At 41.9% G+C, this 26,171-nt stretch overlaps 1 protein-coding gene across 5 annotated transcripts in view; it reads left to right on the top strand.

Annotated features, from left to right (window-relative positions):
• Window positions 1–26,171, top strand: part of mef2cb (myocyte enhancer factor 2cb) — a 71,658-nt gene that overhangs the window by 10,037 nt on the left and 35,450 nt on the right. Inside the window, exons 2-6 of one of the 5 annotated variants that reach the window (XM_058072142.1) lie at window positions 37–151; window positions 3,361–3,525; window positions 9,784–9,850; window positions 9,954–10,051; window positions 23,545–23,762. In XM_058072142.1, the coding sequence (XP_057928125.1) occupies window positions 9,840–9,850; window positions 9,954–10,051; window positions 23,545–23,762 (327 nt within the window). In that variant the 5' untranslated portion in view covers window positions 37–151; window positions 3,361–3,525; window positions 9,784–9,839. Of the gene's footprint in view, window positions 1–36; window positions 152–2,860; window positions 3,526–9,783; window positions 9,851–9,953; window positions 10,052–20,530; window positions 20,663–23,544; window positions 23,763–26,171 lie in introns of those variants that run through there. The other 4 variants (XM_058072144.1, XM_058072147.1, XM_058072145.1 and 1 more) reach the window with 4 other exon arrangements.

The following is a 26,171-nucleotide window of genomic DNA, read 5'->3' as shown; positions in this document are numbered from 1 at the left end:
ACTCCTCACGCTTTGCTGCTTTGCTTCTCTTTCCAGGTGCCGACCACAGACAACCTCAGACCTTGTGAACACAGAAAGGACCTCTCAGATAAATCGCTAACAGGCGCCATTAGAAAGCTACGAGACGGCAGATGAAGGAACGCTGAATGTGGTACATGCAATCACACTGGCACCAAAACCTGTATCATGGCATACACCATATTCATGACACCAACGTGACAACAAAGTGCACCCTATTGATAATGAGACGTCAGGAGAAGGTAGAGGAAATGCTATTAAAGATTAAAAGGTCAGGTGATGTGAAGGTGGCACCCTGAGTCATCAGACACCCCGGGTGTTGTGTTACAAAATGTAATGTCCACCTGTCAGGCAGATTAGCCATCTTGATTTATTTATTAACTGATTTGATAGGCTGCTATTTCCCTTCGTAACTGACTGGCTGAATGCAGACCATACTTTACGCTTCACAGGTGAACTTGAAAGGAAGGAAAGGTTAGCATGGTGTCAATTTAAAGCAATGCACTGAAAAGTGAGGTACCATAGGGAGGCCTGCTTAATAGCAAAATAACAGGATCAGCTGCTGTTATTTTTTCTCCCCCCCAAAATGCTGTGTCCAAATATAAAGAACTGGTAAGTGCATATTTGTTCACAGCCAAAGACATGGTCCAAAGCTACAAAGTGCCCAACTTCTATTTTGAAAATCCACAATATACATAAACTATAATCATTATCATGGTTGTTAAAACAATGCAAACCGGTCTGTCGAGTAATATATGTGTTCTGGTGTCACAGTGGTAATAATAACTACGGAGATGCTGTTTTAATTGTTACAAGCCAGAGTAACCAAGTTGTTTTCAACAAAGATTGTGACACGTACTTTAATCTGTAACATTGTAAAAGCATAGGTTGATTAAAACTTGAACAAGAAACGTTGATGTGATGGCGTAACATACTCAAACCATACTAAATCGTTCCATCTGACAGCCATATATTAGAATAATACAGCGTGATTATTACAAGGCCTATCTGGGATTCATCTTTGTACATGAAGCCATTGTGATGCCTGTCTGCCTCTTATCTGAAGTGGCAAACTTGCTGCTTTAATTGTTATCTTCACACCAGTAGAGTGGATGTTGTGAAATCATTCGGTTAGATGGATGAGGGCCTGGTAATTCCCCATGCTTACTGTCTGTGTCAGGCCTTATCATCTGCAGATAGGAGGCTTCTTCCACAATGATTGGCGCCATATGGGAGACGGAAGCTTTTTTGGGGGAGCATGGGGACCACCAGCGAGAGGGCACGAGTGGAGAGCAGTGTTGTTATGACAATACACACAATATAATAAGACAAAAGACATTGCTGAGGGACAATCAAGACTATAAGTATCCAATAAGATACACATGTTGGAAAACTGTATTTTTTTTTATTTTGCCCATCATCCACAACCCTTATGTTAAACTTGTACACATATTTCTTTCCCTTTTCTGTGCGCTCAAACCAGGTACATTGTGAGGTACAGGTACAGCTAACAATACACACCATTGCAATGTATCTATTTCTACGATGAAGCCCTCCAAAAAAAACTCTAACAGCGTTTTATCATTTGACATACATGTTGTGAATATGCCTTAACAATGACATTGATGATGATGTGTAATACTTATACAGTAAACCTCGGATATATCAGACTCGGATATATCGGAAATTCGCTCACAACGGACAGATAAAAAAGAACCGATTTTTCTGTAATGCATTTCCAATAAAAATTCATTGCATATATCGGATTTTTTATAACGGATTTCGCCTATTTCGGACAAAATCTCCAGTCCCGTTCCAATGCATTTCCATTAAATTTCCCTCGCATATATCGGATGGCCGCATCGTGGCGCTCCGATTCACCGAATCGTGACAGGCCGCTATACGACGTCATTTGCAGCGTTTGCAGCGTTGCCTGCGCGTCCAGGTACATTGGAAACATAGTCAAGGAAGTGCCTTTTTATAACGGATAAAATCCGATTTACGCATATACCGGATATAAATCCGATATATGCGTAAAACGGACATTTTCCGGTATACGCATATAACGGAACCAGTGGGAACAATTGAATCTGATATATCTGAGGTTTACTGTAGTATCATGCTGTATTTTGATGATTTAAAACATCATCAAAACTTATTTCATAGGCATATTGATTTAGCACAGGAGCTAATGCTACTTCCGTCAACAACAGCAGTATAGAAACATTGACGACACTTACTAAGTCCGCTCTCATCAGGATGGCTGTGTCTTCCAGCACAGTACTTTATACAATACTTTATTCCAAGAATAAAGTTATGTTTAAATTAGTTTGTGGCATAAAATATAACTTCACAAAATTATTCACCAGTACCCATCTTCAGTTCAGTTTATTATGGAGAAAATATTCCATTACATTTAACTCTCCCTGTTGGAAGTTAGCATCACAATAGCTGACGTCACATCAGTGTTGGCGTTAACACTTGCTTCACTCAAGACTAGAGTCCACCTGCAGGCGGACTGAGACCCATTTCTCAGGTGGTCTGGGTCCCACTCTTTTGTCCTGGACTGCATTCATGCTTATCCTGACACTAGCAGAGCTTGGATTTTTTAACCATAATAAAAAGTGTGGACCCACCCTTTTATTGAATGCAGTGTGCATGAAACCACAGACTCCCCTTTAGTAAAAAAAAGTTAAACTCATAGCTTTACTTGTAGAAGTGTAGCCTGTGCATGCTTCACCTTGGTTGATTAGTCCTGGCCCACACTACCCATCATCTTCCTCTAGTGGTCCTCCCTGAGCACTCCATTGCGTCCACTCTAACAGGGCTGGTGAGATAATAAACCATTAGGAGCAGACGTGCCTCTTTCATTAAAGTCGAGTTAGGGGAAATGTGAGCCCGCCCCCTTTTCAGGACTCCAAAAGGGGGGAAAAAAGAAAAGGAAAGAAGAAGAAGCCATGAGCTAAAAAAAAATAAAAAAAGGAAAGCGAGGAGAAGGGTTTATGGAAAGATTCTGTCAGGATTTGTGGGTAGGAGAAGAAACAACAACACCGAACCCCCAGAGCAGACGACCGGCTGTACACCAGCACCACCTTCACCACCCACCGGCACCAGTCCACTGTACCGACACCTTTGCTGTGCCGCGCAGCGCTTTGCCTGCCTGCGCGCACACACACACACACACACACACACACACACACACACACACACACACACACACACCGAGCGATTAGCGAGGGAGAGAGAGAGAGAGTGAGAAAGAGAGAGAGAGAGAGCTTGTAGCCCTCCATGACATAGTCGAGACTCCGAGCGTGTACTGTAGATTACTTTTTCCCCTCCCAGCGGCGTCCTCTGCTAAGTTGCGCTCCTGGATTTTAAGTGCGTCTCGGCCCGAGTCCTGTCTTCGTCAACCCAGTCCGGACCGGACCCCCGACGCACCGGCGGACCTGCTCGCTGCACCTACCTTCCACATTACACATCAGCCGGATGATTTTCTTGTTCCATAAAGTAAGTAGAAGCGCGCTCGCTTTTGCTTTGACAAGTTGTGTCTTGTTGTATTTTGTTTTTTTTTAGTTCCGAGTAGTTAGATTTGTCATGGACAAAGCTCATCTAGAATAAGTTCCCACTGATTGGTTTACTTAGGTATGGTGACAATTGTCTCATAAAATTAATTTTAAATGGCTGTTTATGGGTCTATTAAGGGAGTTAGACCCCGGTTCGGTCATTATGTGCACATGCAGGCGCACACCTTCACACTTACTAATCCATGTGTGACACTTTATTTGACTTTTTTCAGAGTTTATTCCACTTTAAAAAGGCAGCCAACTTGACCCTATAAGTTAACAAGAATTTAAAAGTCAACAAAAAGTATTCCCCAATTAAAATATGATTTCATCTAAATGATGGATAAACACTCAATGCCAGCTGCTGTGGTTTGTTGTTGGGTTAGTTCAAACACTGATGAAAAATATAATTTATATAAAACAATTTGTTATGATCCTCAGTGTAAATCACATTTTACATTGTAAATAACAATGAAAGAGGCATCACCTAACGGGATGACATCACCATCAAATCTGTATTTTGCAGTTTTGCTCATCTCAGGCTGTATTGTAGTATATGATATTTTAAATATATGTATTTGTATAAATATAGATATGTATGTTATTCTTTTTTTAGATATATCTTTTAAGTTATTATTTCTTCTAATGTGATGAGTTCAGTGTGAAGTGTCATACGCACAGTTGAACCTGTTGCAAACTGAGGATTAATAATGACACCTCTGTTAACCTGCCTCATTTTTCACTGGTTGCAGCCTCAAAAATGACATATTTATTTGTATTTAAAAACAATCACACCAGGTTTTTGATGAGAAATGTAAATCTGTATATTCCAAAACCAACACAGCAGTTGGTTTAAATTTACAGCCGTCATAGAACCGTATTCACGCTTACACTTATCTTTTATACATATTATTAATTTTTAACAGCAAATAAAATCTTCATTCAGATTCTTAATTCAATTAGTATGAGCCGTAATTACAGCAAGAACAATTATACCTTTTTTGAAAGTCCCTTATACAAAATATGAGACAACACATACAAGTCAAAGTTATTTTATTCTCTACTTCACAGCAATTACAAAATATTTTATTTAAATCCCAGAGAATCAATTTAGATGAAGTCCTTTGACTAGCTTGTGTTTTTTAATGTAAGATAAGTATCCAGTGACCATGGTCAATGAAGTTGTCCTGTCTGGCCTGTTGCTCTCTCCGGACTTAGGTTAGGTTAATCTCCTCAGAGCAAGGTGAGTGCTTGCATGTGGACCCACGATTACACGCTGTGGACTCTGTCAGCCAAGCACTGTAATCTCAGAACCCCGTGCAAGTACACATGCACATACCAAGACACAAAAAGGATGCCCTGTCCACCTTAAATGCTCACATACAGTTACACACACGACACCGTCTTTGCTTCGCTTTTTGTTTCCTCTCTTTTCCCTCTTGACAAATCAGGTGGGATTTTGGGCGTTGATTCACAAAACCAACAATGACAACACACACTTGCCCCTCTCAGTGAAGGATTAGAGGGTCACGTGTCCATGTGATTGGCCGGGGCATTGAGCCGATTGTCAGGGCACTTTGCTGTACACTAGGGGCTCAGTGAGGCTTTACTTAAAGGAAGGAAACACTGTGTGTGTGTTGTGTGCAGAGTGATCAGTGTGTGCATACAAGCGTTGGTGTTACTGGTAATATTTTCATTCTCAACATTAATGTTTTCTAAATTGGGGATTAGCCCCAGAGTGTATCGTTTCTTTTTAATATCACATGAAAAAAATCTGCCAAGTGTACCACATAGACTTGTAATCCTGTCAAGAAAAAAAAGGCACATTTCAGGATCCACTCCTTATGGAAAACCAGATCTATGAAAACATTTTGCTTCATAGAAACATCACAGGCGCTCATGTTTAAGCAAATAATTTAACAGGCCCCTTTGCTATGCTTTAAAGGGATTTTTTTCTCCCTCCATGGTGTTTCAAATATTTTGGAAGGGGTTTTGCAGAGTTTGCTCAGTTAACCATCAGCAGAATGCTCATTTGCAGATTGCAGGTTGGAAAAATGTGGCGGGAGATATCAAAGTACAGTAATTGGACTTCTTGCCCTTTGGCTCAAAGGAGAAGGTGATATAGGAGTCAAATGGAGAGAAACCATCATGATTTAAAGAGTAAATCATATAAAGACACACCTTGTATAATTATCTGCTAAATGTAGCGCACTAACGGGAACTTTAAAGAAATGTAGAAGTTTCAGGATAACTCAAGGGCTTATGTGTTCACAAGGCCAGCCTGACTTTTATTATTGCATATTTATTGTACTAATGGAATGTATCACACTTGAACTCACTCATGCATACATTAAAATCTATCATTTAGTCTTCCCTCACTCTAGTTGCTCTTACTTCAGAAACTTTTGAAATACAACACATCAAGTAAAAAAAAAACATTGAGTGCTTTATGGTGAATGCGTACATTTGAATATGTCCTGATTTTTTTTTTCTGTCTCTCTAGTAATTAGCGCTGATGCTCAGCAGTGTTTGTGTTAGTGTGTGTTGTATGTGTGTTTGTGGGTTGGTTTGGGGGGGGGGATTGTTCACTGGGGTGTTAAAGATCACAGCGGAATAGATCAGCCTTTGATGTTTAATTGTATTGTAAAACACACTTTAGAATATTTTCTCCGTAAAGTCTTTTTTTTCCTTTTTGGCTGCACCCTGCTTTGTGTTTGCTGTGTTTCTTTGTGCTTTTGCCTGTCTCTTTGTGTGTGTGTGTGTGTGTGTGTGTTTGTGTCTTGTCTCTGTTTGCACATCTGAATGTTTATGCCTTTGTTTTGTTTTTTTTGTCTCAGTCGTGTGAGGTTTTTGGTGATGTGTATTCACAATCAAACTGCATTTTCCTGAAAGAAAAGTATTTGAGGGTCTGAAAAGGCAAAGTGAAAAAAAGGAAAGCATATTTCTTAGTTTCATAGTTCAATCATTTCTCCTTTAAAAAATATTTTTTTTTAAATGATGCCGTAGTGATGTTGTAATGGACGATCTAGTTGAACAGGATGTTCTGCCTCCTCCTTCCTGTTTCCTGTTTCCTGCCTGGCCTGTCGGTCACGATGGTGGCGGCAGCAGCCTGCTGGGTGGTCTGCAGGCAGCAGCCGTGTGCTGACCACACAATGGTAACGTCAGCTGTAGCCCACCTATAAAGAGACACCCGAAACACCTCGCCATGCTTGAGGCCAGCTCCCTGAAATATTTGGACAGGGAGAGAGGCGGGGAGTTGTTGCAGACTTGCAGGGGTTGGGAGTGAACGATAAGACAAAGGGAAACATTTAGAGTGGAGGAAAGTTTGTACATTTTTGTCTAAATATTGAACTGTACAGAATCAGCATCCAGATACAAATGCTAGTTAATTAACTTCCTCACAACTCTCTCAAACGCTTTGACTCCCTTCCTGTGAAATTAAACATTTTGCTGAGAGCTTGTGAAGTGAAATGTTGGCAGCCTTATCTAGGACTACCACGTGTGTTTATCCATTTAGATACATTACAACTACAATCTAGCATTAGGCATGCGCCATGATAAAACACAAGGGGGCCCACCTGTGGAACCATTTAACCAGTTCCCCTTTAATGTGGCAGACACTTGGACTACACCCAGTTGCATAAAATGAACATATGCATGAAAAAAAAATCCAGTCATTGTAATTTATCTTTGTCATGCCTGCGACATAGCAGAGTCATTCGGCGGGATAGTCCGGTGAGACGCACAGAGATGGCTCTGTGTAGAAGCTTGCATCCATCTGAAGCCTCTCCTTACCGGGCTGCCGCAATCTGCATCGCCGACGCCACCGCCGCTTCTGCTATCGAGTATTTTTAGACGATCTTGTGTTGACACATAGATCCAAAGTGGGAAGAAAAATGACTCAAGTTTTCTGCTTCCAGTGTCTCACAAATTCTTAATAAATCCATGCTGATGGGCAGTGCTAAGTCACATTAGAACGTTTCAACTGTGCACTGTTGAAAATGCTGTTCACACCGAATACGTTCTGGGGGCATTAAAAAAAAACACTCAGCACTGTTCTCGTTGAACAAGAGGCTTCAAACCTCCAAAGTCCACACTAGTGTGCCTTTCCAGTGTCATGTGGGCCGTTCCCACAATGTAAGGCAACCTTTTGCCTTTGTGCATGACTATAGAAAAAAGTTTACACTAATATACTCTAACATACTCCCCTTACAGTATATTGCTTTTTTCCTATTGGTCCGGCTCTTTTAGGACTGTGACGCATGTCTTTTCCCCGATTCTTTCAAAGTGCTGCTTGTGATGTCATTAATTTTATTCATACTTTATGGATGCTTCTGAAGTGAGAGGAAGAAAAGAAAATGGAGAGGAGCAGGAAGATGGAGCGAAAGGAGGAGAGATGGTGTTGCGGAAGAAGATTTTCAGTGCAGTAGCATGTATAATGAATGAGGGGGCACTTTGTTTGAAACTCCAGCCCCACGCTTCACTTCAAGCCTTGCTGGCCAGAGTGGGGGCCTCGCTCTATCTCTCTTCACTGTCTTTGAGATGCTTTCACCTGGCTGGCGCTATGGTTCGACCTGGTGGAAAAACAAATAACCTTGTAGGAGAAGTCTCAGCGAGAGAGCTGACAATGAAGTGAGGGTCTGGTGCATGGAAAAAGGGTGAGGAGTGGGTGAGAGAGAGGAAAGAGGAAAGAGGTGAGGATTGTATAGCGCCCAGACGATAGTGAGTAGAATACTGGCACCCAGCCCACACTTCCTAAATAGTGCTCTCTACAGAAATAGCCCAGCCTTGATATTGACTTGTGTCTGGTGCTTGTGTTTTTGAGCATGCTCAGTAGAGTGACACTTCCATTGTTTAGTGCCCCCCCCTCACTTTGCTTGTTAACTTTTTGGCACTGTGTGTGTGTTTGTGTGAGTGAGCCAAGGGGAGTTGCCTCTATCATGTGGGATAAAAATGGCCTATGACTTATTTTTGGCCATGCGCTGGCCTCATGGTTTTAAAAATAGCAGAGGAAGTGTGGGAGATACCTGTCGTGGCTCCGGCCTCGCTCCCAGAGCCTGCGTGCTTCATCCATCCACAGCCGGCCTGCTCTGAGCAACCCCCTCAGGAGCCATGCAAACAGGATGAGGGTGTGAGAAAATCATCAGTGACTGGGGTTGAAAAAAAATCCAACATAGGTTTTTGCTGTCGATGTCACAGGAGCTCTGGTTTTGTCACATATGTGCATGTATCTACTCAACTCCATGGGACCCAGACAAGGATGAGGAGGCATATTTTTTTGTTAAAATTCCTTTTAATTTGAATATCAAGTTATATTATATATATATATATAATTTTAATAATTAATAATAATATATATAATTTTGCATACTTTGAAAAAAATTAATTAAGATACTTGTTAAACTATTATATACTCCACTATAATCAAGTCAAACTAAACTGGAGTTTAAAAGGACTGTTATAGAGGATAAAAAACCCAAGACAGACTGGACAAAAGCACATGATAATTTTTACACTGTGCATTTCACATGTGATTGGCAGCGGATAAAACTTTTAATTCAGCTATTGAGACTTCGCTTGCCTCGGTAGGCGCTGCTGTTTTGGTTAGCAATGCTCAGCCGTTAAATCTTGTGAATATATGAACTCATGTAATTACAGTCGCCACAAGTTTATTTTTCCTGGGGATTAATTGAGACTTGTATTGGAGCGCAGAATCCTATTTAAGGAAATACATGATTTCCTGATTTTCCTGATTTTATTTCCTCCCTGCCATTTGCACGGCTAGGTGTTAACTTTCTGTCTTTGCTTCATATTTTGCTTCACATGCGCTTTAAATGAGTCACACTCTCCTGCTGGGCCACCCGAAAAATGGATGGCAATAATAAATATTAAGAGTTGACCTGAGAAAGAGAAATATACAGAGAGGCAGGAACCCGTGAAAATCATTAGTGCCCTTTGTGTTTCTTTACACAGCCTCAGAGAGATCATTCTTTATTTCGAATGCACCCTTCTCCCCTCCCCTTTCTCTCTTTCTGTGAGGGGAATTGAGCTGCCTGTTATTAATGTACTTGACAGCTTAATTTGATAAGCAGGCTACTTGTTAAAGAAGCCTTGGATTTTTCTCATAAGAAGAACACACTTTTTTTTCTCTTTTTCTTCTTCCCTCCCATGTTCTTCAAAATGCTGCCTGTCGATGACCCAGTTCTGAGAGATGGTCGAAAACAAGGAAGAGCAGTGCAGAATCCACAGGGAGAAGGAATGAGAAGAAGGCAAGAGAGGGTAGCAGGAGCGTGAAAGGAGTGAGTGAGAAGGGATAGTATGTGGGAAGTTAACGCTTACTCTCTTTTCTTTTTTTTTGCCGCCTCCTCACAGTGGAGCTAACCATCTTGGGCTCCTCTTCCCTAAATCAAGGGAAGAGGCGCTTGGAACGATAACAGGGATTAGCTCCCAGTGCTCACCAGCTCCCCTTGGTTAAGTACACGTGTAATGTGTTGGTTATTTGCTATAATGCACAGTAGGAACTACAGAAGCCAGCGCTGCACCCACCCCCTCCTCAATCTGTCTCACACATGCACACACACACACACACACACACACACACACACACGCATGCACACACACTCAATAGAAATATGTACTCATAAGATGACACATGCAGTGTGCAGGTATATGCAAACACATGCGTTCACACACTCCACTACGGAAGTTCCCACACACAGCTGTGATGCAGGTCACTTGCAGTGAGGGGTGAACACAGGGAGAAAAAACAGTATGGAGTCAAAGGGGGGGTGTGCATCATGTTATGTGTGTGTGTGTTCACATTCTCAGGCCTTCTTTGGGTCAGAAGGCAGGGGGATTTTTCTCAGGGTGAGGAGAAAGGGAAGGAATTGAGTGATATGAGAAAAATAAATGGAGGGAGGAAAAAGGCGTGGGGGGGTATGTTGTGCCCACTATTCTGTTGTGCATGTGTGTCTAAAGTGGAAAAAGCTTGCGAAAGGGGACATGCTCTGCTATCATTAGCTAGGGGGTGGAGGACTGGGAGGGGGCAAGCGAGGTTATGTGAACGATGCAGCTGTCCTCATAGCGGAGGGATTTGAGTGGTGGTGGTGATGATGATGGTAGTGGTGCATGGTGGTGGGGGAACTCCGGGCGGCCAGGTCCTTCAATGCAACCAGAAGCAAAAAAAAGAGGAGACCTTGTGAACCAAACACAACTCCCTGCTCTTCCACTCTCACCCTTTACTCCCCAAATAGGGGAAAAATAAATAAGTAACGATTGATGCTTGATGGCAAAGATAGGAGTGCAAGAGACAGGAAGAGGAGGGGGGAAAAAAAGAAAGTCATGATTTATACATACATGCTTTCTTGTCCACTGTGTGTGGATTTTTGTCTCTAATGCTTGTAAACTCTCAGTGGCCGCAACAGTTGACACTCATGTGCAGTTTGAGATTCAATACAAGTGCGTTATATATGTGTTTCGTGTATATATATAACTATCTATTGAAAGACTATGTGACTATGTTTTGTTATCCAGCCATCCACTAGGGGGTATGCTGGAGCCTATACCAGCTGACTTCAGGCGAGAGGCGGGGTACACCCTGGACTGGTAGTTTTGTTATGTTATAGTATATTTCACTATACTATGGAATTATACTGTCACTGTCCAATAGCAAACTTTATATATAATAACAATCATTTTTATGTTTGTTTATTAGTTGTGAGAAATAACAAAGACCTGCTGCATAGTGAAACATGGAAGTTGGATTTTGGACACCCACTTACCTGGGCTCAATTCAGGGTTAGCGATATTTTGTGCAGGTGTACCTTATGAACTGTGGTAGTAACACTCAAATTCAAACAAAAACGTTTGCACATCATTCACAATCCTTGTGTGAAACATGAGCAAATAATTTTTCCCTTTTCTGTGCATTCTAGCTCAAGAAAACAAGTTAATATGAGCTAGTTAAACAATGCACCTCGGAAAGAAGTTTAGGTTGTGTTTTAAATCATACTGCAACTAACATGATCTCATCACTGTACGTGTTAATGTATGATCACAGCATGTATATCAAACGATACAATGTTGTTAAAGGTTTTTTTTAGAGGGCTTCATAGTCTAAATAGGTGTATCCCAATGACGTGCATTTTTGTTAAAGAAGTCTTGGATTTTTCTCATAAGAAGAACACACTAAGAATAACACTCAGTTTCTCGTGTTATAATGCACAGAAAAGGGAAATAAATGTGTTCATTTTTCAAGGATTGTGATGATGGGCAAAATTCCAAAAAACAGCAGTTCTCCTTTAATATATAGAGATTTCCCCATAACTTAGCATCTCATTTATAAATCACTCAACATGTGTTCAAAGCTTCCTCCATATGTGTCTTTATTGTTTTGCTTTATAAAAGAGTCTGAACCCATGTAGTGAAAGATGCCACGGCAGACTACCACCCAAGCTGGCTTGTCAGGCTCGTGTGATCAGTCGCGGCACCCAGACACGGCACAGGAATGGCGGCGAGACGGCAGATAAGAGAATGGCATTGGCGTGTGCTGCTAATACATTCAACCTACCACCGTACGCGACAACAACAAGGCAAACGATCATATGACTTTTCTCACAAGATATTCCTACTCCCGACAACATTGACAATAACAGCGACGTAAATGCATTGCCGCGTGTGAAGACGTTCATACATAAATAACCGCATGTTGCACGGTAGAAACCAAACATGCGGGAATGACGATTTGAAAGTAAACAAACAAGTCACAATGTAACTTGTCTTGGGTTTGGTGAGAGGAAACAATACAAGAAGGAATTCCTGTGCACCTGCCCCTCTTGTGTTGCTACCAAAAAAAAAAAAAAAACATTCCTGGCAGTTTTAGTGGAGCCGCCAAGCACAATGGCAGACTAAAAATAGAATGTGGTCAAACAGTAGCAGTAGTGCTTAGACAGGGCGGGGGTCATCTGCATGTGATACAGTGGCCTTCACTGCAGCCATTGTAGCCACATATATTGAGCTCAGAGGCACTCTGCCAAAGCTCGTAGCCTTGTGGCGGTAATTTGATATTTGTTTGTCTGCATTAGTTCATTCTCCTTGTGCACCCCCCCCCCCCCCCCCCCCCGTTCGTGGGGTGAAGTAACAGTAAGCTTTATCAGATTACTAGCTCTGAGGTCTCTTTCAAACCTCTCTTTGCCATCTTGATTCTGTGCAGCTGTGCAGACTCTTTAATCATAAACTATCTTTTTTTTCAGCCCGCCGTCCCCTCCTCCTTAACATATGATAATTGGCTGCTTTCTGTGACAAATTACGAGTGCTCGCTTTGATGAGGTCGCCTTGTGATGGTGCTGGGAGTGGAGTACGTTGGTGCTGCCAGTCCCTCGCCAGTACCCCCCCTCCTTAACCACTCCAAAAAGGAGCGAGGCACCCAGCCGATGACTAATGAGAGACTTGGGCTGGGTCTAACCCGGCTTTGGCCTTGGTGGGGGCCACTCCCCTAAACAGAGGCTGATCTGTAGGTGCCGTCATGCCGCCACACGCCCGCCACACTCCAGACAACCTTTCTCCTCACACACCCCAACGCCAGCACTCCCCTGGGAACTGTTAAAGCACTGCCTCAGCTGAAGTACACAAGTTATGTAGAGAATATCTGTTCTCTTTACACACTTTTACACTTTTCAACTTGAAACTAACCAATTTGGATTGAAACAAAAGACTATGACTGACATTAATTATGAATTTAGAGCTTGTAGTTTGTGTATCATGTTAACGTTGTGTGTGTGGGTGTATGCGTGTGGTGAAGGGACAACGCCTGGCAACACAACACCAGGCTTGCTTAAACAAACACTTGAATCTCTTTAATGATGCACACAAGACCCACCAAATATCAGAGGACAAAAAAATTATTAGAACACTTAATGTTCATTATTATTATTTTTTTTTTACATTTCAAAGCCGTCCTTAATCTCTGCTCAGTCTCTGCCTCCTCCTGTCTCACCATGCCCCTCTTGGTGCGCCATAATCTAGGTTACTCGGTTTCCTCACAGAGCAAAGGGACCTGGAGAGGGAAAAAAAACACCAGAAGGTCGAATCTACAGTGAATGAAGGACATCCTTGTTGAAATGTGTACTTCTCAGCGCATCACACCCATTTTATGACTTCCACTTGTGACACCATGTCCATTGAGCATTTAGTAGGAAATCGTTTTTAGGAAAATGTTTTTCAAAAATTTTAATAATAATTTTTCCTCAAATAATCAACGTTATCAAAAAGACCCCTAACAGTTACAATTGAGCTGACCACTATCAGTTAAAATAAACAGTTAAAAGATGCTCTTGTAGTTACCATGGACTTCAAACTTGCTGATTAAGTAAGGGGGGAAAAAAATCCCAGGAGGCCTGCCATTGCCAACTTGCTGACTTAGTTACCACAAACATCCAAAAAGGGAAATCCTTGTACATATTCTCATCACATCAGCCAATTTGCAAGATACACATTGTGTGTTTCCTTGAAGGCAACCGACATGCACTCGCAAGGGTACTTTGCTGAGAGGGGTGACAAAATGAAGCCGGTGATGGAGAAAAAGGAAGTGCACCTTGTGGCTGCGTGAAGGTTAGCCGTGTTAGCACTGGCCTGCGGGCCTTAATTGAGGCCAGGAGGGAGCATTTAATAATTGCTGTCAGAAGATCAAATTTAATTCTGCTCTCTTCACAGCCACCACTGCTGTGGGGGGAGAGTGAAACAAATTGTCATCAGAGATTCCTAAATGAACAAAGCTTTTAATTAGGGTGATTAGAAGACTGTAGCAAGCAAGACGAGTCAGGGCTGGGGGTGTGATGGAATCATCATCCTCACCATGATGTCTGGTGATGATACAGTGCTAAGTTTCGGAGGGGCCATGCCGGAAGGGGGGATTCAGGGGCTCAGGTCGAGATAAGTGCAGCATTGACCTCTAAAACACGGCCATATACACAACTCTCATTGCCCCGGAAAATACGGAGACATTGTCTTAGTCGACAGAGAACATAATTGGGTGAATATGTCAGTGCTTTGTGTTCTAAGTGACATGACTCGCGGCTGTTCCTGTGGGGGTGGGGGGAGCTGTGGGGGGGTTGTCGGGCTTGTCTCGCTGAGAGGTAACTGCATTAGTTTGTGTTTCATTATATTGTTTTTTGAACACAGTAGACAAGCAGGGAATTAAAGCCTGTGCACAAAGACACATTCACATCACAATATCTCATCAAATATGCGTTGTTGTGTGTGTGTGTGTGTGTGTGTATCCCTTGTCTTCACCGGCAACATTTAATTAAGCTGTGGTCTTAATTTAAGGCAATGTAAGAGATTATTAAATGACTCAACAATGACAGGAAGGAGATAGAGAAAGTAAGAAAAAGGGGAAGAGGTGACCGAAACCATGGTCATGCTAGTAGAGCGCCATTCTGCACACGCATTCAGCACGCATTACAACACATTTCTTTGCGCAGGAAATCTTATTAAATGAAACTAAATTATTTTCTGTTGGTTTTTTTTCCGTCCATTTACCCCCTATACACACTTCTATGTGTGTGTCCTCTGCTCGTCTGCCTTTGGCCCAGCAGCTGTGGCTTTTACAGCCCTTGGCCTCCTTTCAGAGGGGCAGGCTGACGCATTGTGTCAAGTCACTGTGTCCTTGGGGAAGTCAGCACTAGGCTATGGAAAGATGGCTCTCACCTGTCTCTGTGCTGCGTCTGACGGATGACTACCTGTCTACACGGCGCCTCTTGTGGCCCCACTGTTTGGTGGTGCAGAGTGAGATGCGCAGCTGCCCACGTGAAAGCCAACGCTTAAAAACTCAACACGTTTACCTTAGAATTAACGATTCAATATATTTTAGAACAGGGGTCTTCATAGACTATAATATGGTGGTGGGGGCGGGGGCTCTATTCCCCACAAAACTGATTTGGGGGATTTTTCTGTCATCATCTGTCATTTTTCTGTTTTTTCTCTCTGAAGGATCTGAAGTTAATTAATTTTGCCTTTATATAACTGAAGATAACTGAGTTTTTAAAGATATGCTTTTACTTATTTTACTCCAGCTGCAACAAGTCTTACAACTTTAGAGCTTTAACAGCACAACCACAAAAATGGCACAAAATACTTAAATGTAAAATATTTAATCGTAATTGAACCATGAGACATGAAATGACACCACGATAGTCACCGTTACACTCCTGTTATTCTTTGTTTACACCACATTAAGCAAGCTACGGGATCACTGCAGGGACAAGATATGGCCGCCACCTCTAGCATATAAAAAGATACCGAAAGTGTTTTAAAAGGAGTGGGGAAGGACGAAGTAAGAAGCCAAAAATTTGAAACAGCGATCATTTATTAAATTATTAATTTTTGAAAAGTTGAGATGCAATGAGGGAGAAATGTAGCAAGGACGACTGTAGTGAATACTTTTCACATAGCCAGGTTTTTAATTAATGGGATAAATTACAATAATTGTATTATCACAGATGCTATGATCTTATCCTGTGCCAGTCTCTTCACTCAAGTTTGCTTCAATCTTATTTGAATTGTCACTATTATCACTTCCTGAAAATGTTCTATTTATAACTAACATTGTGGGCGGAAAAATAAACAAATTGCCTTCCGAGCCTTGTGGGTTTCCACGTTAGTGTTTTCACAATAACTTACAGTCACTTCATGGAAATATTTTTAGCAAAGGAGTTAAAATAAAGGTTAAAGGGAAGTCGGCATCTGGCCGTATTCTCATTACTAAGCTTTGCCGCTTCAGTCCTCATGTAAGGGAAGCGGTGTGTCTTTAGTTGTTGGTTTGAAGAGATTTAGGAAAGGAAGCATCTTTGATTGTCTTTGTCTGCTGATGTCACTTCCTTCCACAAGGTTTCCTGTCTCTCTGTCGTCTTAGACGATAGGGATAGGCCTTTGATGAATTGTGGCACAAGACGGGAAACAGTGGAAGAGTCTCATTAGAATCAATCAATTTTACTGAATTTTTTACTGTTTGAGTTGGGAGGTGCACTTTTGGGGTGGCATTGGCTGCATTTGGCCAATTGTACTGTGCTTGGGCCTGCTTCATACCTAAACCACAGCATGTTTTATGTCCAGACATGATATGAAGCTTTGTAGAGAATAATTATTGCGTTAAAATGTGAAATAATTCAACATGAAAAATGGATAAAAGATATTATTAATGCGGACGTCCTTCCTGTATACATTACAGCCCGATTGATAGTGTTTCTCACTTTCTTTATCAAATTGCTGTCACTTTGTTTGGCCTAGTGGTGGATTATTTAGCAGTCACACTCTTGACGTAGTAAATACAGCAGTACTGTACAAAAAAACAGACAAACTCTTATCATATGAAAGCTGCATGCAAAAACAGAGGTTAGGCACCCGTAACTACATTGTCGTGTCATTTATTTAATGCAATTCACTTTGCACAACATACCAACAACTCACAATAAGTCGGGGAAATTGCAAATGTGTGAGCACAAGTCTCGTCCAATATGGTACATATGGCCTGGTGTGAACACACGCCATTACTGGTAGGTTTTGTTCCTTTACGTCTGTTCCAGTTACGAGTAGGTATATAAACTTCCAGCCATCCTTTTCAACAGTCAGGTGTCTCAGTTCTGAGTTTCATAGAAATCGACGCCTGAGAGCATCCCTGTCTCGCTAATGATCCAAATAAACTTTAAGTTAATAGAAAGAGACAGGTTTATATATGTTTTATTCCGATATCTTACTCTTAGAAGAACACACACATACACACAAAAATTCAAATTCAGGTTCAGCTCAAACCTTTACTGAGGAGAATGAACACATTATAAGATGATCCGCCGCTATCACACTAATCCCCGGGTGTACATGTTGCTAATCTCTTTAGCTGCTAACATGCTAAATTAGCCCTAATATCTGCTGTGATTCAAAGCCACAGAGGCCCACCTACGCTTGGGCTACCACCCAGCTTCAGGTCACTCCAAGCAGATATAGACATTAGAGGGAAAAGAAGACAGGGGTGTGTGGATACGAGGGAAGTAGTAGTGGTAGCCATTCGTCACCCTACCTATCTGGTTGTGACAGACGGCGAACACTACGTCCCACATAGATGAGTCACTGCCAGTAATGACATTAGAGGCACAAAGACACCTGATACACATTTTTTTCTCTCTTCCCATCCTGCCTGGCCATTGACTCGTCGCATCCTCTCATTTGTCCATCAATCCTTTAAGGCGCAGCATGTGCCAAGTGCACGGCTAATTCCAAAATGTAAACTGACAGACGTATGCAAGAGATACAACAGATGCATAAAAAGGAAACCCTTAAAAAATGATTTTGCAGAAATGCTGAAGGAAAAACAGAACATGGTGAGTGTGTGCTGACATTCAAATTGCATTTGGAAAATGATATAAAAGTTCTTTTTTTCTTCACCCCCGCTCTTCAAGGAAATGAGAGTTTATTTAAAAAGAGAGAGCGTTTATTTAATGTACCATACACCTCCTAAAAGGTTTACTTACTGTAGTAGTAATATGTTATTTCAAATCCTTACGACCACACTTCCTCAGAGGATAAGGGGATACAGGCGATATATATATTTATATAGACACATACATATATATTTTAGGACACATGCTATTACCAAATGTGTTGCAGATGTACAGTATACCGTGAGGCTGAGACGGTGCTCGCTGAGGTGAACTTTCTTAGAAAAACATCACCAATCCTTTCATGATAAATGACCTTCCCCAATTTGCTGTACAACTTGTAGAGAATTAGGATTCAAGAATATCCGCCTCAGCAGATTTCTTCTGGACAGTCTACATTCTACACTACAGGAAGGTTACTTTTGGTTTCATCCCTCCTCACAATTATCTGAATGCAGAAGTAACGCATAGATGATTCTGTGTAACTTGCCTGGTGGAAATGGAGTTCGTGGAGCGTGTTCTCACAAGAGTTAAGACCACCAGGAAAAGTCATGCACTGTAAGAAGCAGTAACATGACTAATTGTGTGGATTTGTTCATGTAGTAATAAATAATGTACCGCTCCACTTTGAAGTTATTGTGAATTATAGAAGCCGGTCGTCAATTAAACAGAAATAATAGGGTCATTTTGTCAATTTTTGAAGCTAAAAGTGCAATTGTGAAAAATGAAGGACCCGTGGGACCACTTTTTACAATCACCAGATACGCATAGGCTAAAATAATACAATTAGAGATGCTTGTATTGTTACCGATATCCCGTATTGTCCAGCATGTCAATACTGATATCAACCAATAACTGAGGTGGTGTAATGAACACATGATGCTGCTTTTACTGTAATGCAAATATAAACACTTTTTGTGAAAAATAAGACAAATACTGCAAGAGCCAAAACACTACGTGTGATTCCAAGTGATTTTTCCAAGTGTGATATTACATTAAAAGTTTAGAAGTAAGGCGCCTTACTCCCCCCTCAGCGCATAACCAGCGCTTGGTTGTGTTCCACATGGCAGGTTGGATTTCAGTTGTATTTTTCTTTACTTTTCACATCCGTTCCTGTTTTTTGCTCTTATTATGATTTTCTGTTTCCTGCAATGTGCAGCTGCTTTGGATGTGATCCGATGTTTTTTTTTTTATCTCTTTCGACTCGTTTGTTTAAATGCAGAGTTGCCGTCTTTATGTTATCACCTACTTCCAGGTTCCAGCTCCTGTACATTAACAAGCACCCCACAGACGGTCTATTAGAATGTGAAAAAGTGCCATGTGCCGTATATTAGTTTTTAGTGACTAAACGCTTGGGAGAGAGGCGACCTAGAATCGAGCCTTGTGGTGCACACTGGAGTGTTCATGTTCTCATCGTCCTCTCAGCTCCCACTTCGGAGACACGAAGAGACAGAGCGCTCATTAGATCTATGTGCTGTATCTCCCTCTCCATTTCTCCCCATCCTCCCCCAACCTTCATCTCTCGCTCGTTCACTCTCTCTGTCCGTCTGCTTAACAGATGGGAGGGTCATGGCTAGAGCGCTCTCCCTCCCCCTGGAGAGGCCCGGTGCCTCTTCAAAAGATACCTCACTCTATTTCCTTCTAGTATGTTTGTCTGTGTGTTCCTCCTCCGCCTTTCTCATTGTCACCTGTCCAGCTCTAAGCCCACAGAGCCAGCACCCGTGATATTAAACAAGCAGAGGAGCAACTGTTGTCCTTCTGTGTTCATGTGCCACCGCCCACTTCCACATTAGCAGGCGCCCCACTCAGGCCTCCTTCCAGATCTCAGCATGCACACATTTACTGTATTAGTCAGGCTCAACAAAGAAGATCAAGAAGCCTAACTTTGTGTTTAGTAAGTTCTTTGGTTCACCTCATTTGCCCTCTTGAAGTCAGATGTCAGTGTCAGCCCCTTGTAAAAAAAATGAGTTTAGAGGATTACTGCTGACTTGACCACACTCACTAAGCAGTGCTTGTTTCACCGCGTTTCCCCTCGGTTCCACTGCCTTGTCGTCACCAAGCCAAATTGGATTGAGCGATTCGCTTGGTAATCTGTTAAGTTAACTGATGCTCTATACCCGCCACAGGGGGAGGAGGGGGAGAGAGAAAGGGGCCTGATGAGAAGGTGGGCGAGCCGTTCATAACCAGGAGCTGCCTGGCACGAATGTGGGACGGGGGTGGGTGTGAGGAAGAAGCGGGTGATTGTGGGGGGTTATACTTGTGTTATTGTGTAGGAGGTAAAGGAGGTGAAAGTGAGAAGGGATGAGAGGAGGAGGTGGTTGGATAGGGGGAGGCGCTCACATGGCTTCACCTCAGGGAGTGCTGGCTATGGTGCTAGAGCCAAAAGTAGGATTAAATGTTCAGGACACGGGCTTTGTCTTAATGTTACGTAAGGCCTAAGGTGTTGCCCCAGCGGGTGTTGACATTGAGAGGTTCAGCTCTGCTCACTGGTGCTTGGAACGGATTGAGGAGGTGGCGGAGGAGGTGGTGGTGGCAGAGGCGAGGAGCCACGGATCATTGAAGTAACCCTTCGTTTTTTTGGAGCCCTGCCCGAGCTGGCTAGTGTAGACTACAAAGACTGGGAGCGGATGATGCTGTCAGCTTGTGATTGAGGTATACGCTGCTGGCTTGATTGATATGCTCGTCTGGCTTTCTTGTGCCAAGCGTCTTAGTGCTGCCTTGTAATCCCAGTTTGTCTGACAACATCCCGCTTTGTTTCCTTCCAGAGGGCATCTCTTTGTTTTTTGTCTGTCTTTAAGGATGGGCGTGTTTGCACAAAAATGTTCTGGATAGCCTCCTCACAGCTGCCAGAGTTAGTTTAGATTTTGTTGTTATTTTTCCAACTGCCAAATGATGCTTTATGTATCTGTATCTCATTTCCCTTGTAGGTAAATGTTTCCAGACCATCAAATATAAGTAATTAATCAATGAATAATTTTTTGCATTTGAAATTCATTATTATTATTTTACTTATCCTTAACTTATAACTTAACTTAACTTTTCCTTAACATAGAATTTGTTAATTTGTTATTTAAATGTAATGAATGCAGTATATCTAATAAATCGTAAAGGGACAGGCTCATTAATTGGATAAGCAATAACTAATACTTAACTCACAGAGAGCTTGTAATGAATACTACAATCACATTGCAGACGCAAAAATGTAACACGTAAGAAAAGACACATTAATTAAGGGGACTAATAAGCAACAACTACGCTAACTAAACATGTAACTTTAGCAACTTTCTTACAGAACAAGTATTTCCGGAAGCACCGCCAGCAATGCTACAGTAAATCATATCTTTATGTTATTTTTTAAAACTCTTTTTTGTGGACTACTTGATTCATTTTAGTGGGTCTGGATCTATGAAAAAAATGAAAACCTGGATTTGGCAACTTTATCTCTTTGTTTTCTTCAAAATACAGTATTGTATGAGTTTGCCTTGTTGACCACTCATTGAGTGCAAGAGCATATTCAGTGTTTCATATGGGTGAAACTAGAGATCCAATACAAGCGTTAGCTGACAAATGCACTAATGTTCAGTTTTGATTTACACCACACGAGAGGTATTCTTTTAACATAAAAGCAGCAGAAATATTGTAGTTTGCAATTGTAATCATTTGAAGAAATATAAGGTATCTTCATATGATGATTATTTGTTATCCACCACTACAGATATAATGTGGTATATTCCAAAGAATTACAGTTAGTGTATGCATAGGCATTGGTGGATTTCCCTGTTGCCCACTTTCATTATCAATGTCCGATTCGGTGGAAAAAAAGAGGTCAAGTGCGTAGCCGTGTGCTGTGTTCACCTGAGGGCTTTAGAGCATTCTTCTGCTTTCTCATGCATGTTACTCAATAAATACATGGATTGGGGTTAGGGGAAAATGATGGTGGAGGAGAGGAGGAGGGGGAGGAAGTGCAGTGCACTGTGCACGTACGTATGTGTGCGGGAGTGTGCAAAGGAGAGAATATGAGAAGAGCGAGGAAGAGAGCAAGGGTGCATGAGAGAAAGAGTGATAGAGACTGTCATGTCTTTTGGTGAAGCGGTGTCGTCTTCCACATCAATGTCTGATGCTTGTGCTGCCAGGTGCCGGAAATCTGGTTCAGAAAGGAGAGAAGAAAGAGAAGATGGAGAAAAAAGGCTGGGTAGATGGAGGATTTTTATTTTTTTATTTTTATGTGATGGCACTGACAGCTTCCCTGCATTGCACTGAGTTTAAATAATGGGATGCTCATTTGCATAACGAGGGACGTTATCACCTCTACTGTCAAAAGAAAACACAACAACAGTTCTTGTGCTCCTCCCTTAGATAGATTGGGTTGGCCTACTTAAGCACCTCCAGAGAGATGCGCTGAAGCTCGGGCTTAGCCAAGCTCAAATAAAGAACACACACATACACACTCACACAAACTTTTTTTTGGGAATGGGGGGTGCACAACACAAAGTCCAGCTCTGCGACTTTTGGCCAAGAACAGGTACTCACAGGCACATACACACAGCCACGTGCACCAGATGTCCTCACTGACATGCAACATTTCCAGATAGAATTTTAGTTAAATTTTGTCTCCAACAACTCTTAGTTCTCATGTTTTCCAACATCCAATATCTACACATTGTGTTTTTTTAGGGCTTTTTAAACCAGAATGTAGAGAATGTGGGAAAAGTTTCACATTTGAATTTCTTCAACTGTGGCAATAGTAATATAGTTGTTAATGTGGTTGTCGATGCTACATTCGCAATCGGCTTCTGATTCACTGGTGACTGGTGCAAGGTGTCAGCATTTTCTGTTAATTGGTCGTTAACGATTCTTGCGTGGAATTGATTGTTGATCAGTTGCAGCAACCAGCTACTGGAAGTTGAACTACAAACACAAAGACTTCTACTCCTCCAAATCCCCTGATTGTCGAACAGGAGTTCAGAACAAAAAATAATTAAAAACATGAAAAAAACTTCGTTGTTGTTAGTCCATTTTTCACTCTAAGCAAGCTGTAATTGTCTATACTTATAGGATAGAAAATGAATGGATGGAATTCCTTCAACTCACATGTCCCAGTTTGGGTAAAAAAAATGCTGGTTCTACTGTCAATACAGTGAAGTTTTGCAGAAAGAAGTAAAAAAGCATTGCTCAGTCTGGAGGTAATGTTACAGTGTTGGTGATTAGAGCGTTTAAGTTAGCGGCACTTCCAAAACACTGTCAAACTCTCTGTGAACGAGGCGAGATCCTGACAGCGCTGTCGCCTCTCATAGTCTGTGCTGGGAAGAGGAAAAAAAGAAGCAAAAACTGATTTGCATGATATCGACAGTGAAAAACACAGCCGCTCTCACAACATTGTTGACAGATTCTTTGTCTTTCTTCGCCCTCCCTAGTGGCTGCCAGGATGCCACTTTTATATATTTTTTTCTTTCTCTCAGTATTTTGCCATATTTCATTTCATTTAATGTTCATCCTCTCCTTCCCCTTCCCTCCCACCCTTCTCTTTCTTGCAGGTACAGATGCTGGAATCTTTGAGTTGATTGGAACAAATAGAAAGCCAGGAAAGAGAGAGAAAAGGAAGAGAAAGGAAGAGCAGAAGAGCAAAGAGAAAGACGAAGAAGAGAGAAGCAAGCATAAAGTTCTTTGGAAAGAGGAGAGAAAGAAAGAGACGGGGACGATGGGGAGGAAAAAGATTCAGATCACGCGGATTATGGATGAACGCAACAGACAGGTACATCTCTTGGGAATTGGAGGATGGATGAGTGTGTTTGTGGGTGGGGGGGGACACCCTACAACCCACACCTTCATACAACCCTCAACAATGAAAGTCTTTAGGGAGTCTGAGCAATATGAAATGGGGGGACAAGGGAGTGGATGGCAACATAGCACAGTTATTGCTTTGGGGGTGAAGCGTTCCTTTGGCTTATAATGACAAGGCTTGTTTCCTCTTCGCTTCATTTTGACCAGCCCAAAAATGAATGCAGGCATAATGGCCTTGTGTCCCAGTCACTTTTAGGCATATATCAGGGCTATTCAACTTGCTGCCCACACGCAGAATGACATAGACGGTCCTGTGAATTAAATTAAAAACTTTACAGCAAATTCAATTTTTGCAACAGATCCCTAAAAACACCAGACCACGCTGGTTATATAGAAAATCTCTGACTAGCGTCGGGCCTTAAAACAGCAGTACACTCCGGTTATTGCTGGGTTGTGCGTTACGTCATGTCTGGTTGCAGTCGTCTAAGGCTCACGCACTTTGGGTGCAAACAAGTTTAGTTGTAGCGACACGTAAAGTGGAATTGGAGTGAAAATGCTGCATACATTCCAAGAGGGATTTGGGAAGAAGTTATTACAGAGTGACTAAGACAGTCAATCATAAAGAAAAACATTAAAAAAAATACTGAACCTGTCCTACTTGAAGTGTGAAAATGTATACTAAAAATGTTAAAACTTGAAAATTTTCATGAAAATGAGCAACTGCTTCAATGAAAAAATATAGATCTGGTTTATATAACAGGAAGAAATGCTTGTTTTGATTGATTATGTGATGCATTCCAATGTAACCTGATGCATGTTCAAATGAAATTAAACCATTACCATTACCATTGTCGGCAACAAAGCAACTAAGGACCTGTCTGCGAAGATCAACTCATATTAGACAAGAAATGGAGGCAAAACATTTGCTTGCCATCTACAAAATCTAAACTTATGCAAAACATCACCGTTATAATACCATGTGTGCAGACAGTTGTAACTGAACGGTGGCCACATTGAAAAGTTAATTCATTCATTCATTTTCTACCGCTTTATCCTCACGAGGGTCGCGGGGGGTGCTGGAGCCTACATTGAAAAGTTTTCCTCTCCAAAAATAGAGTGGACAGCCTCTAGGTCAGCCCAGCAATACATGGCTAGCATAAACATATTATCTTTCTGAAAATAAAACCTGTAAGAATGTGACATATAAGTGAGCCCTACATTAACAAAATAAGAATAATCAAGGAGGAACTCCCACCAGTCCTCAGCTTTCTGAAAATGTGTCTCGCGGAGCAATTTACTTTTACCACTTTTAGCACCAAACCCAACAAATCATTGCAGCAACCCCAGCATGCATTTTTGTGAAATAGGATGATATGACTCAAGCCCACTCTAAGGTCCGTGGTTGGAAAAAAGACAAAGAGAGCGCACACTCCTCGCCGCCCTTGAGGCACTCAATCGATCACCCACTGTGCTCCAACTGACCACTGACACTTTTTTCAGCTTCCCGGCATTCCAAATTGGATCCATACGCATCTTTTCTGGCCCTTGGACCATGGGGTCAAATACTCGCACACACTGTTTATCAGCATGTCTCTTAATACTCTGACATAATTCTAACACAGTACTGTTTCCATCACTTCACGTCATCTGTGGAGTCACTGTGTAAAAATACACAGCTCGTGGAATTGATTAGTCAATGCTGAATGAGTTCTTTTTGACCTGTGTCATTACCGTTCTCTATGAGTGGGATTCCAACTAACTAACAGGGAAAAATGACAATGTGGGTGCACCTGAGATAAAGCAGAAGCTTCCAGTAAATTCACTTGTTGTGACACAACATCCTATCAAGAGCATGCAGCATCACTTTGTCATCGAGTGACCGAACCAGCTAGAGCGCAGACGAGGTCACAAAGTTCCCGACGAGGACTGAAGCTATCGTGTTGCAGCAGCACCCACACTTCCTCCTGGCTGTTATCTCAGCCATTCTCTCTCTCTCATCCCACCGTAGACTGAGCCCGCCACATGCACTAGGCCATCCGGCTCCTGAGGATAAGGAAAGAAAGGGGGAGACAGGAAGGACACCTGAGGGGAATCGATGCCTGAGATATCCGGGCTTTACTTACAGGGAGAGAGAGCGAGAGGCAGAGGAGGGAAAGGGTTCAGGGAAAGGAGAATCAATAAACCACTGGATTTTGTTGTTTGGATCTCTAAATGATAAATAAACCTTAGTGAAAAGACAAGCCTGGCCTTTATGATATCATGAAATCAGGCTGGATGTGTCACATGCTCTGGTGTTGGTGGCATCCATGGTATGTATGAATGACATCACTGTGTGAGACAGCATCACAAGACAGACAAGACGGTCGCAGAAACACAGATC

This window comes from Doryrhamphus excisus, chromosome 4 (genome assembly GCF_030265055.1).
Source record: "Doryrhamphus excisus isolate RoL2022-K1 chromosome 4, RoL_Dexc_1.0, whole genome shotgun sequence".
Classification (NCBI taxonomy): domain Eukaryota; kingdom Metazoa; phylum Chordata; class Actinopteri; order Syngnathiformes; family Syngnathidae; genus Doryrhamphus; species Doryrhamphus excisus.
This window is presented reverse-complemented; position numbering and strand designations above follow the sequence as displayed.